Source organism: Labrus mixtus, chromosome 11 (assembly GCF_963584025.1).
Source record: "Labrus mixtus chromosome 11, fLabMix1.1, whole genome shotgun sequence".
In the NCBI taxonomy this organism is placed as follows: Eukaryota; Metazoa; Chordata; class Actinopteri; order Labriformes; family Labridae; genus Labrus; species Labrus mixtus.
The window spans coordinates 18480798-18504174 of record NC_083622.1 but is presented as its reverse complement, the minus strand read 5'-3'; the positions used below and the strand labels follow the sequence as shown (position 1 = coordinate 18504174).

The 23377-nt window shown below is 41.4% G+C and overlaps 1 protein-coding gene across 1 annotated transcript; it reads left to right on the top strand.

Annotated features, from left to right (window-relative positions):
* Positions 1-282: 282 nt before the first annotated feature.
* Positions 283-23081, top strand: mindy3 (MINDY lysine 48 deubiquitinase 3). The gene is made up of 16 exons (XM_061050533.1): positions 283-415; positions 873-1199; positions 1474-1553; positions 2076-2136; positions 2236-2442; positions 2651-2702; positions 3373-3487; positions 3767-3840; positions 3996-4075; positions 4337-4407; positions 6263-6343; positions 15179-15251; positions 17253-17325; positions 19201-19288; positions 20494-20565; positions 22093-23081. Exons 2-16 carry the CDS (start codon positions 1106-1108, stop codon positions 22240-22242), a joined length of 1371 nt encoding a protein of 456 aa, XP_060906516.1. The 5' UTR covers positions 283-415; positions 873-1105; the 3' UTR covers positions 22243-23081.
* The last annotated feature ends 296 nt before the right edge of the window (positions 23082-23377 follow it).

Sequence of the window (23377 nt, the reverse complement as noted above, 5' to 3'; positions counted from 1 at the left end):
TTGAAGTAGAAAATAAAACACAATTACGTTCCAAAATAGTTAGCAAATGCGTTTTGGCGCATAGTTCAACAGTGAAGAGCATCTTAAATATCCATATTTTTAAATTATTTCAGGAAGGGTGCAGGTGCCCTAAGGCGGGCTTTAAATGAATAAACGAATCTCTTTGTGGGCGGTAGCTCGAAATGATTGACAGGCCTCAAGACCACTGAGGTGAAGCGTTGAAGCTGTACCCCTTGACGCGGCTGGAACTTTCTGGATTTCAACCAATAGGCAGTCACGCACAAAGACGCCTTTTTTTTCTTTTTTTTTGACAATTCCGTTGTAAATAAACGAATGGTAGAGACGTTGATGATAGTGAAATTGCTGCGAAGAAATCTAATGAACACGGGCACCCATTACTCCACTGTGTATTGAGGTATTTAAGCTTTTACTGTTGCCTCAGTAATGTCATTCAGCACGAATACGTCCAACAACAATTGTCAACGCTGCAGCCTGAGAATCAATTGAATGACAAAGCAGTGAAAGATTAGCTGCTAGTGCTGAGGCTAATGCTAACTGCTGATATAAACATTTACCAAGCTAACTCAGCTCTTTATTTAAAGCGTTGGCACCTTTTTCGCGGATTTAATACGCTTATTTGCCATATAAATGGTATTTCTCCTGTCAATACTTTATTGTAAACCATCCTATGTGGCGTTAACGTAGCTGTTAGCTTTCTCGTCTCCTGACAAGCGATCGAGATAAAGTGTTTCACTGATCTATAAATTAGCTGTATATTATATTATATTGTATTTTATTGATTTATTTGTTCCACTGCAATGCCCCGTAATGTGCAGTAAGGTAGCTTGTGTTTCTGCCACACTGTTTTGCAGGCTGTTGTGGCTACGTTGATGTCATTCCTACCCGCCAGTTTGCTGCCAGCCACGAGAGTCAGACTGTGTCGTGTCACACAGGTAGCTTGTGGCCAATGCCACAGGCTCGACCTGCCGAGAGAAGTGGACTGTCAACACCGGAAAGAGTTAGCTTTAACAGAACTCTCTAGTCCTGCCGGGGTTGTTGGACTGCAGGGTGGGAGCTCGTGGATTTACCGTCAGTGAAAGTTGTCATGGCGGAGTTAAATAAAGAGGTTGTGGATTTGGTTTGGGGGAGACCTTCCAGTGGAGGAGTGTCTGCCTCCATCTTCCGTAGATGGACACAAGGTATGATTATAGTATGAATGAAAAGGTGTGCATGTGTCTGTGGCTTTTGGTGTTGCATGTTTATTTTACTTTGTTTGGTCGTTCTCTCTGAGTACCAGATAAGAATCTCCTGCTCTAGAGATGGCCTGCATTTGCTCAGTGGTCATATCACCATGATGCCCATGTGGTTTTCTTATTATGTGCATGATGAAAGTATCCAAAAAGCTTGTATTTGTTACAACTGTGAAAAATGTCACAATTGCTCCATTGACTTCAGGTTTTGTCTTTATCATAGGATTTGTTTTTAGTGAGAATGAGCACACAGCACTGGAGCAGTTTGAAGGAGGGCCTTGTGCTGTCATTGCACCTGTCCAGGTATGGTTTAGTAAAATTCCTTGTACTTCAAGTCTACAAATCCACCATATATTCCATTAGCACTGAAGCTTTGAGCCCTTACAGTGTTTATAATTTAGTTGTGAACAATCGGACAATACCCAGCCTCTCGCCCCAATGAGAGCTACAGCCCCACTGGACCCCAAATTAGATAAGTGTAATAAATAGTGGATTGGTGGACAGCCAATGGGACAATATAGTTGTCGATATTAGACTCTTTAAGTGTATATGCCTTCCAAAATAAAAAGTAATTTTACAGTAAGCTTTTACTCCTGGCAGAATGTGCATTAAAGTCTAGAAGACTAGAAGAAGTTTATTGTGATCATTGGTAATACTGAATTTAAAACCCCAAAAATGTGTTGATAATATATTCAAACAATAAATAAACATGTAAGTCTTAGAGTGTTTTGGGGTGGACCTATTCAAAACAATACAGAATGTAGAATATTGTTCTGAAAACTATTTTATTATGAATCTGATGACTGAGGTTGTGTCTCTTTGCAGGCTTTCTTCTTAAAGAACATTCTCTTCAACAGAGAAAGTCCCAACTGGAGACAGATGTCAGGTAAATCGTCCACAGAAAACATCCAAACTCTTGTTTTTAAAAGTCATAAATTCATTTTAATTGCTTTTTAATGATTCCCTAATTTTTTTTCTCTGTTAGAAGAGGAGCAGAAAACAGCACTGTGTACCACACTGAGTGAAATCCTGGAGTCTGCCTGCTCTAGCCCCACCACAGAGTTCTGCCTTGTGACCTGGGCTAAGGGACAGAGCCCACATACTAGCACCCAAACTAACACACAGACACAGTCGCAAACACAGGATATGCCAGAGAGCAGCCAGCCATCACAGGAGCAGCAGCAGCAACCCAGTGAGTACTATTCTTTTCACATTCCGGTGTTAAATGCACATTTAGATCAATGTAGCACAAACACATCAATCCACCCTGATCACAAAGCCCTTGTCTTTTCCATTGAAAACACAAATAGCAACTTGTATTTATTTAATGTATGACAGTGTGGAATTCTTTATGTATAATTATCTGACACTGCAGTATGTGATTGTGTTTTTTTGCCTAGCTGCTTTGGCTGCTAAGGACCTTGGCTTTGAGCAGTTTCACAGTGTTCTGCAGTAAGTGACACTTAATATTCTCACATTGCATTTTGGTTTGGAATCTGGAGGGATCATCTTTGTTTTATGATTGCCAATGTGCTGCATATTTCTCAGAAGATAGCATTAGTTGAGAGGAGAGGCTTCATTTGATTCATCTAGTCAGGAAGAATTGGCCCTCACATTGAGTTAGCTGTATCACTCTCTCCACAAGATGCTGACTCAGCTCTTTCACTGATTGCCTCATTTAAAAAAAATAAAAAAAACTCTCACTACCTTTCCTACACATACTTTCTGCCTGTCACAGATGCACAGAGGTAATGAACGCAATTCTGCATATGCCAGAGGAATATTGAAAACTCATTACATAACATACCGGCAGCTGAGACTGTAGTCAGCAAAAAAAGCAGTGCAGACTCTCAGTGAAGACGTAAATACTAACTAGGACTGACAGGTATGCTAGCAAGCTTCCAAGTTGGAGTAAGGAAGGGGTTTAGGCTCCTAATAGACCAGATTTTTTATTTGTCCTCTGATGAAAATAGTAGATATTTCCCTTTATAGTGTTGATCATTATTTGACATGGGTATTACAAGTAATTAATCAGTCTAATAATTGATCCTAAAACCCCAAAAATCTGCCATATGAATGTGTCACAAATCAACCTCTCTTTTTTTTTTTTCACTTTCTGCAGTAAGCGGATCGTAGTGTCTGTGTCTGGTCTCAGAGAGGAGGTGCTGTCTCTCTACCACACCTGGAGAGGGTGCTGTGGAGTCTTGCTTTTCCTCTACTCTGTCATCCTCACCAAGGTAAAGAAGAGGAGGCCATTGACAGAAATATAACGTACAGATTAGAAGTGATGAGGTTGATAACTTGTTCACTGTCTTATTCCTGAAATTGTTAAAAGAAAGTCAAATTTAAAGACTTTAAAAAAACAGCTCGGACCCCAAAATCATTTTACCAAATCAAAACCTATATTCAATGGTATTTTAATAACTGTGTTTTATCACTTTAAGTTATTTTTGTTTTACATTAATTGCAAAAAAAAGTATATATTAAAAAAAATGGGTCTCCTTGTTTCCCTGCAGGGCATAGAAAATATAAGAAACGAGATCCAGGACACGATGGAGCCACTCATTGACCCTGTGCATGGCCATGGAAGGTATCGAAACACCTCCTTTCATCAATATTCTTCAGCAGTTAGACTCACATAGAAGGCAGTAAATCAACACAAGACCCTCTTTGTGTGATTAAAGGTACAGCGTGTCTTGTGTTTTCTTTTGATGTGTCTTTTCTTATCTATTTTTGTTTCTTCAGCCAGAGCCTGGTGAACCTCCTTGTGACTGGCCATGCTGTCTCTAATGTCTGGGATGGAGACAGAGAGTGCTCTGGCATGAGTAAGACTTCTCAGAAGCTACTGACACACACAGAAACACCATGTTCATATCACCCAAGTTGTGCACACACTGTACAACAAGCTTACATTACTCTTGTTTTGTTGCCCCAGACTTAACTTGTGTCCACCAGAGGGCAGTCATTCTTAAAGTCCACAGCAATGTACCAAAAACTTAAAATAATTCCAGTTTGCCTTTTTTGTTCAAAAATGTTCACAAGTTCTGATTGTCTTGCTCTTTCCTTCTCTTCTTCTTCTCTCATAGAACTGCATGGTATTCATAAGCAAGCATCCGTTGGCTTCCTTACTCTTATGGAATCACTTCTCTACTGCAAGGTACAGACACATACATGTTCTCCAAAACACTGAGAAAACGTATGAGCAGAACATCTGAAAGTGTTTCATGTAATAAATGTCGAGTTTTAATTTGTTGACTTCTAGTTCTATTGAAAACTCATTCTGAATTTAGATGGACACACACTGTTTTTTTGAGAGTTTACTAGTAAATAGGGCTCAACTCAAAATGTTTTAGTTGGATGGGATTTGGACGTTAAAATATATTTTTTAAGTTGAGCGCAAGGCAACTTTATTTATAGAGCACATTTCAACAACAATGCAATTCAAAGTGCTTCACACAACATAAAAAGCATCATGACAGAGAGGGGGAAAAAATAAATATTAAAATAGAAAATTTAAAAATCACTGAAACAAACAATTCACAATCACAGAGAAGAACCATTCGGACATTCCTTGGCATTTTTATTACCTCCTGATATTCCAGATTTTATTAAGGGAGCCGGTTTGGTTTTCTGTAACCAGGACACCCTATTGTTAATCTTGAATATTCAGTTTATTACCTCTTTCCTAGCAATCTTCAATCACTAGACACTTTTCCCCCTGTATCAGCCAACAGTAGTCTTGCCTTTTACCTGAAAAACTCTTGTTTAATGTTTCTTCATCATACTTGATTTCAAAACATTTGAAATATACACAGACAGAGACGGTGTGCCTGCCACCTGGGAATATTCTGTTTCAAAATGTAAGCACACCACAGAGCGTTCCTCTTACCTGACCACAGTCAGCCAAAGAGTCAATCACAGTGGACGGCAGAAGTGGAGGTTTGATCACTGTCTGGTTAAAATGTGTTTAGTGGACCTGAGCATAGAGGTCAGAGCAGCTTTGGTCAGTTCCACTTCTATCATTTGTGGTCTTTTTGAGACCTATTTGTAACGTTCACAGCCAACTACTGTTGCTGCAACACCGATTTCTGTACAATAATGCAGCTAAATAAGAAAAAAAAAAAGGCATTTATTCTGCTGGAAAAAACGGGAGGTCGACTCAGGGTCTTCTCAACTAATGTCTCTACACATCCGTTTAAATGAGGCACCCCTACTAGGGAAACAAATAAACACACATATGCCCAGTGCTGCTTGTGTTGCTGAGATGGGAGACGTATCCAATATGTGAACATAAACTACAGTGAAAAGTCCCGTGTGAAAATATGTGTTTGGACGAGACAGTCCCAACAGAGAGTAGACTCTCCTGTTCTCTCACTATGCATTTCTGATACTCACAAACTAAAACAGACTTTTATTAGAATAGGTCACAAAAGCAACTTATAAATAGTTGTAACTCGACACATTGTTGTCGAAAAGACAAGAATCTTGGTCATTTATCTGTCACTGCCAGAATAAGCAAGCCCCAAAACGAGTGGAGTTTAAACATGAGCCCTGTCAGTGGACAAGTCAGCAGCTTTAACAAGTACATATCAAGTAGATGGTTGCCAAAATGACTGGATGTTCATCAAGATGGATAAAATATCCAAAAGGAAAGGTCTGCTCACATGTGCACTGTTCAGGTATTCTCTTTACTGTTCTTCTACGGCAATCGAGATGAAGTAAAATATGATGCTGGAGTTCAAAAGTGAAGATAAATAATAAGCGGCAAAGTGAAAATGTGTCTATCATTAATCCTGATTTCATTTCATAGTCGTATTTGTTGTGGATCCAGAGAAGTAACGTACTGCTCACACAATGTGACCTATGACCTTTGTTTAAATATTAATGTACTTTGTGAAAAGACACTTGTGTAAAGCTTTACACAGTTACTGAATCATACTGGAAATGACTGAAAAATAGACACTCATTTGTTACACATTCCTTTTAAGTGTGTATGTATATGTGTGTTTCAGGTCGGGGCATTCCTCAAGTCTCCAAAGTTCCCTATTTGGATCCTTGGCAGTGAAACTCACCTCTCTGTGTTTTTCACAAAGGCAAGTTCAGCACACACATCCATGAGCGACCAGCACATATTTCACTCACTCACTCAGACTCACGGCGTGTAACAAAAGCCAGTCTCCTCAGCAGGTTAGAAAAACCAAAATATGGAATGTGCTTAACAGATTTAATATAATGCAGGTCCGATATCAATGTGGGGGGAAAAGAAGAAGGAGGAGGGGGAAAATGAATATTGGAGATGGTCATATATGGACACAGCTGTTTTTTTGGCGTTTCACCTATCCAGCTATAAGGGAAAGAGAAGCTCAGTTGTTTAAAAAGAGCTCAACAAGTGCACACACACACACACACACACACACACACACACACACACACACACACCAGCCATCTTTATTCTCTATCTTTCTTCCTCTCACGCAATCCAACACACACTATTTTAGGTTTTCAACCATCTGTGATCAACTAAACAAGATGTAATTCATGATGTTTGACCGTGATGTAAAGTGTTGAATTTGGACTCCAATTAGAGCCTCCATTTATAGCCAACTTCTGTCTACCTTGACTGTCGGGATAATTCTAACAATATGGATTACACATTTTCTCTCCTGGCTCTAATTCAAAAGAACATGTTTGTTGTGAAAAGTTGTCCAGGGAACGAAAGAGCACTAGAAACACTTGAGAACAAACAGGTGCTTTGACAAAATCACAAAGTTTAAAACGAATGGCTTTGTCTGAAAATAATATAACATTAAACAAGATATTATATTACTGTTGTTCCACTGTTAATTGACTTACATTTAGACACATTTATCTCACTGACTAAGTTTCCTTGATGTTTTTTTCTGAGACATTTCGCTGCTGCAGTAGATTATCTCACTTTTCCATTGTCTCCTTTTTTGCTGAGGTTGTCGTTTGTTTACATCTCAACAATACTCCAAAAATAGTCCCACTCATGTTTATATTATCGTAATAATTGGGCTGTTAGTGTGGCTCCAACATATTTAATAAAAAAGGCACACACAAACTGCAGAGCTGCAAACATATGGCTGACTTGGCTTCATTAAAAAAAAAAACTCCATTCCAGGTTCTAAGTTTCAACAGTTTACTGAGAGCTTTTTGTGTTGATGCAGATATTCAAAACTTTCTACAAAGTACTAAATGTAAAGCACAGTCAAATACCGTTGTGCTACCACAGCTTCCAATAAAACAACCAAACCAGCACTGGCAGCATGCTATGCCCTTCAACCAGTCAGCATCCAGGGTTAGCTGCAGTCTTCATTGCCTTCAATTAATCATGCTGCGCTGGACTGAGCAGATCAAACATTGAAGAACACAGATCATACTGTAACTACTACTCTCTTATTTATAAATAGTTTTAACTTGGGCCTTAAACCTCTTAACTGTTACTATTTTTGTCACATTATTGAAGGCCGATGTTTGACAAGTCTGTGACATACTTTGCTTCTGAATCTGACCTTATGCCATTGAAACTTTAAATATGTTAAACTGGTATGAGGTTCACTTGGACAAGAAACAGTTACAATTCTTGATCTCCTTTAAATGATTCCCAGGTTCCTGAAAAAGGCCCAAGTGATCCTGCAGTAGCAACCCAGATATAAACATGAATTTTTGTATGCCAAGTATTAGAAAGCAAATCCTAATGGATGGAAGGTCAACCCATCTGTCTTAACTTTGAAAGAAAGTTGGCTCTACGGTAGGAATAAAGACCATCAGTTTCCTGTACTAGCCCAGTGTGCCCTTAAACAGGGCTGTTCATCATCTCTATCTCAATCAGTCAACATGTAACTTAAGACATTGCTGTCGCCTCTGTACTAAAGCTGGCAGGTTCAGTTGTAGCAAATTGATTCTCCCTGCTGTTGTGAAAATGGCACCAGAGAGGAAGAAAGAATCCCAGGCAATCATCTCCATCATATCGCCACACCCTGAATAAAGCATTGATTAAAAGCTCAGTTACAAGCATTAAGCTCAGGCCTGCTAGGCAAGTGGATCATATGTTGGCTCAGTGATGACCCACAGTCGTCATGCATGTACTGATGACTTACCGATTGCCACAAGTCCCCTGGCACTGGTGACATGTTCACATGTATACACACACACGCGTAGTCTGACTCTTCCACACACATTCCAGAGCACAGGGGGAACCTAATCCTGATTAGCATTAGTGGTGTGTGTATGTGTGGCTTCAGGTGGATAGCTTCCTGTAGGGAATGGGATTCCCGAGTTCCCATCTGGATCCATTTGTCCCACTGGAGACTGCGAACACATTTAAAAACTTGAACGGTGCACATGCATGGCTATGTTCTGACGTACATGGCTGACGCTATATACCATGCTGGCTCTACAGCTTTGAGCCAGAGCTTGAAAGGGTAAGCTTTCTCTGAGGCACTCTGTTGGTAGACCTCACCGAGTGTCACCCCAGTCCTGAAAGGAAATCTATGTTTGAGCTGCTCCGAAGCACACTGACATTTCCCAGGCTTGGTGATACAAAAATACACACTACCTGGTTTCGTAGCTTTTAGCTCGGCTATATGGAGCCATCCTCACAAAAGCAGAAAACCTGATCCCCCGCCTCTGATGTATCAGCGTCTCCTTCTGTCTGCCATTGGGGACGGGTGTGTATTCCCCTGAGTCGCTGTCAGTGTGTGACTGCGGCTCTTAGACCATCAGCTTAATAGCATTAGTGTTTTTTATCTAATCTACCTACACAAAGGCCATTTCACCATCTCTGATCCCTACCCACAACACCCCCCACACTCTCTGTCCTCGCTGCTATTAATGTGTGTGTGTGCATGTGAGAAAGACGCTGAGCGTGTATAATGGCATGTAATGGGATCTGTTTTTGGACAAGAGTTTCTGAGAAGCCAAAAGAAGAAGAGGAAGGACAGACTGAAAAAGAAGAGATGTGTGATTGATGAGACATATCATGTCCTATGTTTAAAAAAGGATTCTCTCTTCCTTGCCTTTGCTCCTCTTTTCTTTGAAGTTACCATCCACTCCTGAGTAAAGCAGGGCTGGTTTGCCAAGAAAATGATTCCTCCCCAGCCCATCTCAGCCAACCTCTTCAGAATATTGGTCCCTCATGGGAAGGAAGGAGTAAGAAAGGAAGTAGAAAGGGAAGGATGCACTTTAAAGCATGGTGCAACGGTCACTCAGGAAGGGGGGGGGGGGGGTGTATCCTCTCGTGACATTTCTCATCCCTCTTTCCTCTTCTTTCACTGAGTGATGAGGTTCACAGGCTTTATCTCTTGGGAGTTACATGTGTGTTTTTGTGTGTGTGTGTATGTACAGTAGTCGTGTTCTGGGTCGGTGATTTACTGGGAGCGAGAGCCGTCGTTGTGGCGCTCCGTTTCCCCAAAGACTCCAGCTTCTGTCTGCACACATACACAAGATGTCCTTCAAGGACTGGTGAGAAGTTGGAATTTAAAGCACAAGTGTGCAGCCACAATTCATGTGGGTCAATTTGCATCAGTGATGCTTTATTGGCATAACCACAGTAAATCTAAAGTGTTGCCAACAGTGCTGGAGTATTTCCAGAGCTTTTCACTGGAAACCAAAGCTTTCTCAATGCAATGGAATCAAGTCTGCTGTCAAAGATAGTTAGAATATTATGTTGTTAAATCAAGAAGCCCCCAATATTCTAAACATGACATATCAAAATATGTAATATAATTTTTATGATAATCACATTGATCAGAACAGTCAGTAATGTCACAGTGATGGGTAAAGAACAACAAACAGGAAGTAAACAACCCTTAGCTTCCACAACCATATCGGTAATGTATCACATGATACCAGACCTCTAAATTAACTTGTATAAAGAAAATCTAATTATGGTCATAAACGGTAATTATGTCATAGGAAATTAGAAGAGTAAACTTATTTGAACACGACTAAGAATTACTTTTTTGTATTATTTTTTGCCAATGCTTTGTGTTTTTTACCTATTCTCAGTATTTAAAAACGAGTGAAAAAGAACACACTGGGGAGCAGAAAAGAGTATGTAGCTGCATTAGTACGTGCATATCAATCTCTTCGGTTTAACATCATCAACACTTCCCAATAGCCTGTGGAGAGTTTCGGTATATTACTTGCTACATTTGTTCAAACATCGGCTCACCCTTACTTCCCACAGAAGATGCTGGCAGGAAAAAGTGTGTGTGAAAAATGTGACTGTTTGCTTCCACACATGCAGCTCACCCAGTAAAAATGTGAGGACATTTCAGAATAACAAAATCTTAGATTTTTTTTTACTTCCTTAGGTTTCATTTCTGCCCTTTGTATGATCAGAGGGTGCGGGGTACATAAATACATAACTACAAAGCGGTGTAAATTAACAGTCATTAATAATCCGTGTCAGGTCAGACCAAAGGCGATTGTGTTGCGATGAAAGCTTTCTGTGTTCTTGTGTGCGCGCTGAGATATTCTATCTTTTCCCCAGTGTGTTGTTTTCTGTTATAGAACCCATCATTTGGCTATATAACTATCCACTGGTGTCTCCTCCTCTTCTCTGTGGAGACATAGTCATTGTCATTGGCGACAGCTCCATTAATCACTACTTTGTCCTGTCTGTCACTCCTGAAATTCATACACATACTGTACGCACACAAATGTACAGTTGATAGTGTGTGCCTTCCATTTGTTGCTGGAGAGATAGGTTTCCCATTGTTTTTGTCCTTGTAATCACATGGGACAAAGGCTAGTTAAGGTGAACAGAACCAATACACAAACAGGCACACATATATCATACATTAAAAAAGCCATCACACACACATAGACTCCCTCCTCACTCTCCTTCTCAGCCTGTCATGTAATGAGGCTGTCGCTGCCTGTTAGGAACAAGGTGGGAGACACTGTCCGAGACCTCTGCTTTGTTGCCTCGAAACTGATCCCATCAGACATACTCTAAGGCCACTCAGAGCCTCTCAGCACAAACAATAGCTCTTTTTGGTGGACCGGAGGGAAGGAAAGAGAAACCCTAGCAATGTACTTTGCCTACCTGTCTATCCTGAAGTACCTACCTGTAAGAGAAGATAAAGGATGAAAGCTGCAAGGAAGAATGGGTGAAATGTCAAGGGTTGGAAGGGAGGAAATACTCCAAAACTGGAGTACTTACTTAGCACAGGAAAAGGTGGCTAAAAGGGGTTAAATTGGTCCCAAAAAAACAGAATGGAGGGGAGGGGGAGCCTACAGGAGATGAGTTGTCAATGTGAGAGAGTCACTATGTCTAGTCTGGAGAGAGCAGGGAAATTGCAGATGGTTAAAGGTGAAGGTTGAGGAGAGCCTCACCCAAAATGATTCAGAAAATAAAGAGGTTTTATGGTTATCAGTTGGCTTGGATCTTTTTCTAGGAGGGTGTGATCAAGAGACTTCATTTTGGAAAGTTCACTTGCACTCGGAATGTGTCGGTAGTCGTCCTGGCTTAGCTGAAAAATGCAAGGAATACATGAACATCAGAGGCCTTTTGGTCATTTGTCATTTTTGGCTCTTAAAAAAGAACTTGTTTGACATAAAGAAATGTTTTCTGGCTTTACTCAGAGCAACATGTTATGCATTACTTTGTGTATATACGTCCTTGGGAAGCTGAATGTCTGTGTTGTTCTTGCTTTGTTCCTATGGAGGGTAGCTTGTTGTTGCTCGGCTAAAGTCCGACTGTGGGGATTGGAATGTGCTCCTTGATTTTAGTAAGGCACAACGGACCTGGAATCAGTGTAAAAATGTGCAAGTGTGCATAGCACTATTATATCTCTGCATTTGTATGGATATTCGTGCGGATTGATAGAATAGAAAACCTGCTTGTTTTCCAGAATAAACAAACACATTTCGGCAGGGGACAGACCTAATTATTGCGCCGATTCTCTCGTACACAGACTGCAACTACAGGAAATAAACGCTGAGGCACAGAGACACACACTTACACACACCTTCCCTGTGGAGTCTGTTAGCTCCATGACATGTTTTCCTACTCGGCAGCATCTTCCTCGGGCCTCTAATAAAACAGAGATCAAAGCCAGCAAGGCAGACCTGTCATCACACAAACACACACAAACGGGCGCACACACACATGTAATTTCTGCTGCGATTGTGTGTCTGTCTGTATGAGCATGATTTTATGCTCACATGAGTCATTGTCTTTTCTGTTCTTACGTGTTCATTAGCCTCATATTATTGGTTGAGACTAGAAATAATAACATGTTTTGTCTTGCTCTGCCGGTTGATGACCACTTGGAGTGTTTGTCTTCTGTTAAAGTGTTGACATCCTGTAACTGTGGTTTTACCTGCTGATTTACACACACTGTGTCCGTGCTGCTCTGGTAGATAATAAATTGCGTTAGACGAGCGCTGCTTCATGAGGCACAATGGACCTAAAGGATTTTTTATTGAAGCCTATGGTCCATTTAGCTTCTCATCACTTTGGAAATAGATATGTTTTCTGAGTTTATGTGCACAGTTTTGAGCGTAACACCAGTTTAGTTCAAGACAGATAACTCATGTCATCCTACACAAACACTCCTCTTTTGCATGCAGTTGGCTGCTAAGGAACTTTTTCAGCACTTTATTCCTCCTGGGGCAGCAAAATGACCCTTGTCCACCCCTGTAAGTGCAACACTGACATATCATGCTAATGACAAATCTACTGTCAGAGTTGTGGAGCCTGTAATGTTAACACATCAGGACTTTCTTTTACTCCGTGTGACAAAACAGTGTGTGTGCGCGTGTGTTCACCGGTCTTCAAATGTTTTTTCTTTTGCAGCTGAAGAGTCAGCAGCTGGGAGTCATCTCTTCCTCGATGTGTCCCCCTGAACCCCTCTCTCCCTCTATCTCTCTCTCGCTCGCTCTTGCTCTCTCTCTCTCTCTCTCTCTGTGTAAGCCTTGAATACAGTCATAAGTGGACCATGAAACTCTAGAAGCCTGCTCAAATCTGAGGCTCATGCTTTAATAAAGGAGAGCTAAAGGAGATGAGCAGGGTTCAATTGCTTTTCCAAAAACATTGTGTGTTTGACCAGCGCGTTGTTGTCAGGAAGTAAGGAAGAACAATCAGAACCCTCTGGCTTTCGCCTGCACACTTTGCATCAGTCTGTGAGAGTGTACGAAAGAGAAAGATGACAAACCATCTTTTTTTTTGAAGCCTCACAGTTTGAACGAGCCCCTTTCGTCTCTGAGTTATTTTTGTTAGCTTAAACTACTCTAAATAGTTGTATAAAAAATATAATCCAGTGGAAACCTTCTTCCATTTTCTTTGCTTCCTGTCTTGAAGAAGGTATCCACTGAATTACATCTTAAGATCTTTTCTGAGAGCACGACCTCCTTTTGTGGAATGGCTGAAGCGCAAGCTATTCCTTCTACTTCTGTAAATAGTTATTCATGTAATATATTTGTACAGACTTATGACACCCATGCAACCTATTGCATGGTTGAATTACAGTTTAGTTTATCTCAATCAATCGATCAATCAATCTTTATTTGTATAGCGTCAACTCATAACAAGTGTTATCGTGAGACACTTTACAAAAGAGCAGGTAAAAAGACCATACTCATTTTTATGTTACAACAAGCAGGTACAAGACCTTTCTTATCGCTATATTACAAAGACCCGGCTTAATCCATTATGAGCACATTAGCAAAGCAGAAAAAGTTACATTGATAAGAAAAAAAAAAATCTAAAGGTTTTCCAAATGTTTGGCTGGATGTGAGCGCTGAACAACAAAAATACCAGATAATGTGATACAAAAAAACAGATGAAAGAGAGCAAGGGAAAATGATTCTATCCGAGGGGGTCTGTCACGTGTCAGCGTCTAGAGGCCTTGTTGTGCTAACTAATTATTTCAACCACATTGAAGACAAAATATTTTACCTTTTGCATATGGCCAAACTCAAAGAAGAGCTTTTTTCTGCTTCTCTGGTCTTAATCTAGTTTTTCTTTTCTTTCTGTTTTTTAAAAACAGTAAATATCTCAAGCAGAGGAAACGGCAGTTGCGTATTTGAAAAGAGAAGAGTAGAAAAATGAAACTGGAAAGTATCAAAGTCACAATCTCTTCCTCAGTTATTCCACTGTCAGATTGATGTGAGTTAAGGGGAGTTTATATGCTGTAAAATGATCTCACGGGAACTTTGTTTGAAGCACTCTTGAGGCCATAAGTGTAAGATGTTCTTCATTTAATCAGAGCCCAGTCCAGCGGGTCAGAATCATCTTGGAACATGCATATCTACACCTCGTCATCTCTGATTCCCCTTCAAACACGTCTCTTTCGAGACTTCACCAACAAACAAACACTGTAGGGCTTCTCATAAATCGAGAGCTGTGTATGTAAGGCTCGATTTCCTGATTGTGTGTTTGGAGTGAAAACAAGCCGTCTAACTTTATCAGCAGATCAGTTAATAACACAGTGGGCTCCAGTGATTGCACTGGCCCCTTGGATTACACACAGTCACACACACACATGCACAATGTACTGTAGCTGTGCATTACACATTGTTGCTATGGGTGGTACTGTACTGTGTGTGGACTGTGTTTCTTCACTGTGGTGGTGTGTTGTACATTAGTGCTGCTAAACCTTGTCAGAGACAATCAAAGTGTGTCAGTAGATCAACGTGATTGCTGCTTCACGCTGTACTCCACTGGGGTAATGTTTCAGCACTGATGAAAACACATCCCCTCATAATGTGATCTAATTCTTCCTCTCCTCCCAGATCTATCTGTCTGCTCACTGTCATACCGCAACACTCCCTGTTTCCCCGCTTTCATCAGAAATATGTGTGGTCACATTAAGGTCAAACGTCTGTTTGTTGCTTTTTTGCAGAACCTCTCACCTTTTTACCTTTTTCTTTCTCCTCTTGGTTCCTCTCTACAGGAGATGTCCCTGGTAGGCCCAGAGTCGCCGTCAGAACAGGCAAGGAGGGTCTTTCAGTCATTTGATCCTGAAGGTGAGGACCAATAAGTTCTTGTAACATGCATACGTAGTACACATGCTTATGCTCCAAAGCTTCACCCTCTGCACACTTGTTTTAATAGACTGTTATACTTAAATGCTCATTAGTACAACAGTTACATGGAGATAATGGCACACACATGTACTACTAATTAATCCAAAGTCTCGCTTTGACACGAAAAACACACCCAGGAAATAATATCCTGGCCCTGTTGTCTTTCTCTTCCCTTCTTCCTGGTGGAGCAGATGCATTTCTAACCTCCACTGCCCTCCTCAGCCCTTCTTTCTTCTTCATTATTTTCCTCTGCAGGCAGAACCTAGGTCTGTTTTCTCCCCTCATCTCCTCTGTTGTTGTTTAGGTTGGTGAGATCAGCTCCTCTTACAGCTGAGTCAACTATCCTGCGTCTTCCCTCTCTTCCTCGTTTTCCTAAACCTTCTTTCTAGGCCCTCACAGGTGACTGGGGTAAAAGGCAAAGGGAAGGACACAGAGAGTGAAATAAAGACGATAGAAAGTGGAAGATAAAACAAGATTAAGATTATTGTGTTCATATAAACTTTAGTGCTGACATGTATTCTGTTCATGTTAAGCTGTGAAAACAGGAGAATTGCGAGTGAGACCCCATCCAGGGCAAAAGCAATGCACTATGTTTACATTACACACTGTAAGAGTTATCCATGTTGCAAGAGTTCTCTGTTAGGATTCAGGCTACACACCATTCGTAGCATGTTCCTTAATATTTATGTGCTTCTGTTGTAAAAATGAAAGATGCTGTACTTTGCTGCCGTAAACATCATGATTCACTATCTGGCTCGTTGGAACACTTTTTTTTTGACTTCTGTGCGTGTTGTGAAACAAGATTTTACAGTACGATAAATCCTACCAGCTGAAAGTGGTCTCGCTTGATCTAGCAACTAAGACGACAAATATGTAAACTTCTCTGTCTGTTGTTCTGTTTCTCTTGTATCCCTCTCTCTTTTCCCGTTTCACAAAAATGCAGCTTTGCACATTCTCAAATCCTCAAATCCTGCCAGAACATTCTGTCAGCCTTATGGCCTCTTCTCACACATGCTTGCACAAAGATGCACACAAACACAAACATTGGCCTCAGTAGGTGTATCTAAAGACTTAAACGCTCATGTATACACACATGCAAAGAGGATGTACTGTGCATACACAGACACACACACACACACACACACGGCAAAGCTAGCAGCACAGTTGAGCGCTGTGTAAAATGGCTGTAAATCTGTCTGTGTCAGATGTAGAGTCAGCACAGCTCCCTGTGTTGTGGAATTGGGGCGCCAGACGCGTTCACACGCACTGCACTGACTCACCAGACATACGCACCCAGCAACCCACTGTCTCACATTGTTCTTCAGTAGTCGCCGTTTGTCATTGTCCCTGTGTAGAGTGCGTGTGTTTGTTTGTGTCTTTTGCTGTGAAACTCTAAGTTGTCACTCTGAGAGAGAGAGAGACAGCATCTGGCGCTGGAAAAGGAGAAATTTTGCTGTTTGAGAGCGGACAAGCAAGAGCGCCTGTCGGTTAATCTTCTTCACAACACACCAGGGGCTTAAACATGTATCTAAACAGCAGGCCACACAGACACACATGCTGATGTTTTAGTGAGGCAAAACCGACGGTGGCCCGGACACAAAACTTCTCTTTTAGGGCACAAAACACATGTTAGTGTTTAAGGCTTCTCCATCTCAGGTAAAGCAATCATCTCTGCCAAGGAATGTAGGTCAGAGAGAGAGGACAAGGTGTGTGTGTCTGTGTGCGGTTTTACATGTTTTTTCTTAAGTTGTGTGAGATGAGCTCATTCCCCAGGGCGTGTGATGTAAATATTGCTTGTACCACATGTGTGTAGGTGAAGGCTTCCCCTAGTTTTCCACTGAAGCCAGTATTTTATGTTCTGTATGGGGTCAGCCAGTGCATCAGTCACTCCTTATGTCTCCCACTCTCTCTCTCTCTCTCTCTCTCTCTCTCCTTCTCCAGATAATGGCTTCATCGCAGAGTCTCTGCTGGAGGACGTGATGAAAGCCCTTGACCTTGTCTCAGAGCCCGAGTAGTAAGTGCTAGCATGTTCAAGGCTTTGTGTTTCTGTGTGTGTGTGTTTGCGCGTGTGTGTGTGTGTGGCACCTGTAGAGCTTCTAAAGTTCTAGCTCCTAAGTCACGGCCAGGCCAGGTCAGCCACCCTTAGCTCATGTTTCACTACCAGGCTGCTATATAGTAAGACCAGAGCTAGCCCACTATAAAAGCTCAGGAATAAAAAGAGAAAGAAGGAAAGAAAGAAAGTCTGTAACAGAGGCTTAGAGAGAGATCATTAACAGCAGGAAGAAAGAGTGAGAGAGGGAGGAAACGCTTTAAAGCGCCGCTTCAAACAGAAGCACGTTCTCTTCTGGGGAACAGTAAGCCCGAGCGCTGCAGCCTGACCAAGTAACTGGACCGCTGATCTGCTCTGCAGATCCCCAGATGGCCGATACATCACAACACAACACAGCAAACCTGTGGGAAGACTCCCAGCACAAACAAGCGAGTCATTCCTTACCTCACAACAAGAGAGTTATTGCAGGGATTCCACCATGTAAAAACAATATAAAGTTTTAAGTGTTTGGGAAGTAATGATTTATTTGAAGAATCTACAGTTACTAAATTGAAGACTCATCACTCAAGGAGGATGAGTGCAAACTGTTTTCAAGTTTCATGTGACTTTTGTGTTCCTACAAATCTTGTGACCTTTAGCTATGAGCTGCTCCTCTTTGTGGCAAACCCTCACTGACAGTTCTCAGGAAATGTCCTCTTCAAGGAATAAAAGTCTCTTTATCCTTTTTATCTGTGTTAAGGATAGTCATTTATGATCAAGATTCTGAACATGAATTCATGTTTATTGACAAATTCACTAACAAACAAAAGGCAATCTAAATCAAAACATTTACCAGTAAGGGAACCATTCAGTAATATTTATCTGATATCTACAGAGCCCCTGAAGTCCAGAAAAAGTAAAAAGAAATATCTTGTGCAAGTAATTATCTTGTGCGCAAAAGATATAATCTAACTTGTGCCCAAAAGAGGTTTGTTTTTACTTTTTGGGACTTCAGATAGATATCTGCATGAACTTAGAACTTGTGTCCATCTTTCTCTGGCATTATTGTAGAAATTTGATGTTACTGTCATTCAGTTTCTTTTTAAATGAGGTTATATTGTCATGCGGGTGTCATGAGGATTTTATTCAAACCAGCAAGCAACAACTAATGAACTCAATCATCACCATCCAACCACTTTTTAATCAAATAAAATGTCATATTCATGTCTGAGGAGATGTTCTCTTTTTCTCAGTCCTCTGCAAATTATGCAGAAAGGTTGTCTGTCCATTTCTAGAGCTTGAGTTTGCTGCTCATTTACACTTCAACAGGCTCACTGTAAACTCTGTGTGCTGTCTTGCTGCGACTGCTACAGGCTACTACTTTTACAAATCCATAGATGAAGAAATAATGATTGCCTTCTTTCCCTCTGAGTCCTGGTAAAAAATCCTTGCTTCCCCTCTCTGACTTGGTCAAATTGCCCTTTTAAGGTAATCTAACCAGATTTTTTTTTTATCATGGTGGAATTATGATAACACTGATCTAACACGGAGGAATGTCTGGAAAGAGGTATATTTAGTTGGACTCCGGTATTCATGAAAACATGCACGCACTCACCAAAACACGCAACGCAAATCCAGACTAAGTGATGAGGTGATCGTAAATTTGACTCGTTTTCATGCGTGAAACATCACATAAATCGTGTTTGGAACTGATCTAATAGCTCAAATTTTTTGACCTGAATGTTCCTTCTATCTTTTATTTGTTGTATCCTCTCTGTGGATATTCAGGGTTTTGTGTCATCTGCTCACCTTTTTATTTACTTTCTTTCTGTCTCTCTTTCTACATCTGTGCCTCCTCAGTGTCAGTCTGGTGAAGAGTAAGCTGGATCCAGAGAGTTTGGGCATAATTCTCCTGGGCCCGTTCCTGCTGGAGTTTTTCCCTGATCAGGTATGCGTTTCAGTGTGTGTGAAGAGGTGGACTTCCACTTCAAAAGATGCACACAGATTCTGAAAAATACCTTCCACTAGTCTTGTAATCCATATCACAGTTCCAACAGAGGCACGGAAATTCATGTACACACTCATGGGTGACACTGATGTATTTCTTGTGTGTGTGTGTGTGTGTGTGTGTGTGTGTGTGTGTGTGTGTGTGTGTGTGTGTGTGTGTGTGTGTGTGTGTGTGTGTGTGTGTGTGTGTGTGTGTGTGTGTGTGTGTGTGTGTGTGTGTGTGTGTGTGTGTGTGTGTGTGTGTGTGTGTGTGTGTGTGTGTGTGTGTGTGTGTGTGTGTGTGTGTGTGTGTGTGTGTGTGTGTGTGTGTGTGTGTGTGTGTGTGTGTGTGTGTGTGTGTGTGTGTGTGTGTGTGTGTGTGTGTGTGTGTGTGTGTGTGTGTGTGTGTGTGTGTGTGTGTGTGTGTGTGTGTGTGTGTGTGTGTGTGTGTGTGTGTGTGGTGCTATTTTAACAAATCAAACGTTTCTATACCAAAAACATTCCTGCGGTGTCTCATGTGAATTTGTACGCGTGTGTTCACCAGCATCTGACGGTGTATGCCGAGAAGCTAAGAGAGAGAGCCGTAAAGGCGCCTTTATTAGGCAGAGGGAGCGAGGAAGACAAGAGAAGGGAGAGAGATAGAGAGGAAATGTGTTAAAGTGATCAGGGCTTTAGGGACTCAGTAGAGGAATGGTCTTGAGCCGCAAAGAAATTATACAACCATTAGCCAACTGGACACACACACTCAGACACACGTGGGATCGGGGTGAGGGTTAGGGTTTCATATGTAGGCATATAAACATGAGAAGCTTGACGCACTCGTAGACAACACACCCTATTAGCATTCTGCAGCCTTTGAGCCGAAGTCATGGGAAGTGTTTTGGCTCAATGTCATTGTTGGGACGTGTTTTGTAGTGCTGGCTGTTTGCTGGTAATTGGAGTTTGGTTTCAGCGCTCTATTAGACGCATACACATTAAAATGTATACATGTGGGATTTCAAATAAAGCTTAGGTTGCAAGAAGATATGTAACCGTTTGACTTTTGAGTACAAAAATGTTCTACCTCTACTGGGTTTTTTTGGGGGGGGTTTTTTACCTCCATCTCTCTTTCCTGAGATTCTATGACAGCACTGCATGTTTTCACTCTGCTCCCCGCCTGTGTTTCAGGATTCAGGAATCCCAGAGTCATTTCCTATCTTCCACTACAATGGGCTTAAACAGTCCAATTACAACGAGAGGGTAAGACACTTTTTCATATACAGGTTTTTTCATAACTAATGGTAGTGGTTACTTTTCATAGCTTCTCTCTTTCGCTTATTACTTCTCTTCTTGCCTTGTTTCATTCACTCACACACACACACACACACACACACACACACACACACACACACACACACACACACACACACACACACACACACACACACACACACACACACTCACACAAAGTTATTCAGTCGGCCACTCCAGAATAAACAGAAGCTATTGCGAGCCTAATAGCATGTCCATCCATCCAAAAACCTCTGGCTTAGCCTCCTATTTCTCCAAGTGGTTTCAACACGGAGGCCTCTGTCAGCAGGCCAGTAGTGATAAATGGTCAAACACAGGCCTATTAAGCAGGCTTAGTGTGATGGATGATTGTCACTGGAAGAAGTCGGTGGCAAAAACCTGTTACCCAGGAATATCACTTTCTACATCTGTCAACGTTGTCTGCTCTGGAAAGCAGCAGTTTTCCATACCTCTACCTGAAAGTGCAGGAATGGCACTACATGTGCCCACACAAAAGCGCACGCCCACATACACACACACACACACACACACACACACACACACAGAGCAGCAAGGCGCCTATAAGGTTGTGATGGCATTTCCATTCCCATAGCTCCATATGGGAAAAACAGACCTACTGACTACATGTGTCTGAAGCTGGTATATAGCCTAAATGTTTCTGTGTATGTGTGTGTGTATGTGTGTGTGCTTATGGGGGTGTTTACATTTACAAGAACACAAACATTGCAAATCTGTCTGGACATGTACAGCTCCAGAAAGAAATACAAATATGAAAAACAAGTGACCACCACCTCTGAATTTACTATTTCTGTGATTTGGGTTTGAATAAAATGTTGGTATACAATTTATATTGATTTCTGAACTTTAAACATCAGTATTCTGTTGTTTAAAATGTAATAGGAACTTGTCATTGTTGCACAATTCACATTCTGACAAACACTGTTTCTTCTTGTTTTCTTAACCATGTTGTTATTGTCTGCAAAGAAAATACCCAAATGAGATTATTTTCTTTCGAGGTTGGGAGAATTTGAATTTGATTAAAACACAAACCTATAAACAGTAGAATCAGAGAAAAACATTGTTTTGCTGTGATCTTTAATTTATTTCCAGAGCTGTATAAGGAATTGTCTGAGGAGGGATTAACAGAGTTTTAGCCGTGTGTGTGTGTGTGTGTGTGTGTGTGTGTGTGTGTGTGTGTGTGTGTGTGTGTGTGTGTGTGTGTGTGTGTGTGTGTGTGTGTGTGTGTGTGTGTGTGTGTGTGTGTGTGTGTGTGTGTGTGTGTGTGTGTGTGTGTGTGTGTGTGTGTGTGTGTGTGTGTGTGTGTGTGTGTGTGTGTGTGTGTGTGTGTGTGTGTGTGTGTGTGTGTGTGTGTGTGTGTGTGTGTGTGTGTGTGTGTGTGTGTGTGTGTGTGTGTGTGTGTGTGTGTGTGTGTGTGTGTGTGTGTGTGTGTGTGTTCGTGTGTGTGTTCGTTCTCAGGTAGAGTATGTGGAGGGCACGGCTTTGGTGCTTGGTTTCGAGGACCCCATGGTTAGGACGGACGACACTCCTGTCAAGCGCTGCCTACAGACCAAGTGGCCCTACATTGAGCTGCTGTGGACCACCGACCGCTCCCCGTCACTGAACTAGTACTACCATGGTCTCTGCGTCTGTGGATGGGGAGGGACCACTACTACAACACACACTCACACACTACTCATCTCTTGGCTTCTGCCCCGCACACTGACCCCTTTAAAGGTCAGCAGAATGCGACAACTGACACACATGTACAACAATGATTTAAAAAAAAAAAAACACAAATGCACACACGAGACTGAAACAAAACATGTTCATGGACTGAACTACAATGCCTGAGATCCATTGTGTCATCCTCATTCACACATTCCACAAACATGCAAATTCACATGTTACAGCTCATGCTATTGTATGTTCACCATGGCTTGTAAATGACACACAGGATGTTGATGATGTGATTATTTGAAAAAAGCAAAAAAAAAAAAGCTGAATGACTGTTTATTTTTACAGCTCTGCTCTCAGTAGAAAGCTAGAAGACACCGTCGAGAGAGCAAAATGGTTCGGTTCTAGTGTTAACCACATGTACAGCCAGTCGACTGTGAAACACTTCTCTTACTCCAGCAACAGGACTATTTGAGGGAAAAATCTACCAAAGCCTTCCACATATAAGAACACAAGTAAACACACACACACACACACACACACACACACACACACACACAGCTAAGCGTTTACAGCATAAAGGGACCAACAGAAGGCACAGAGAGCTGAAGACGTGAACAGGAAATTCTGAAGCTGGTTTAGATGCTCTGTTTAAGAGTGTGTGCATATACATAGTGCACCACACTAGGAAGTTGGATGAGTGCCCATGTATTTATTATCACACTCAAAGGTTCTGGAATAAACACTTTTTTTTGGTTCACAGGCTGTGTTGCTTGCTGGATTTAAAATCATTCATGTCCTCCTTTGTGTGTTTTTCCTCATAAATAACATGTCCTGACCCTGACATCACACTACCTCAAGTTTCAGGATGTTCAAGGTCTGCCTGGATTCCCCTCAAAAGTAAATCACAAATCAACTTGTGTTTCCATCCCCAGAGAGTTAGGTCAGTAATTCTCTAAATCTCCAGGACACTGATGTTCACCTAAGCATGTCTCTGTAAACACAAAATATTCCTCATGTTTCAGTTAGCTTATCATCAAAAAGAAGACCAATGATCCTCAACATAGTAGCATGTTTGGCTTGATAG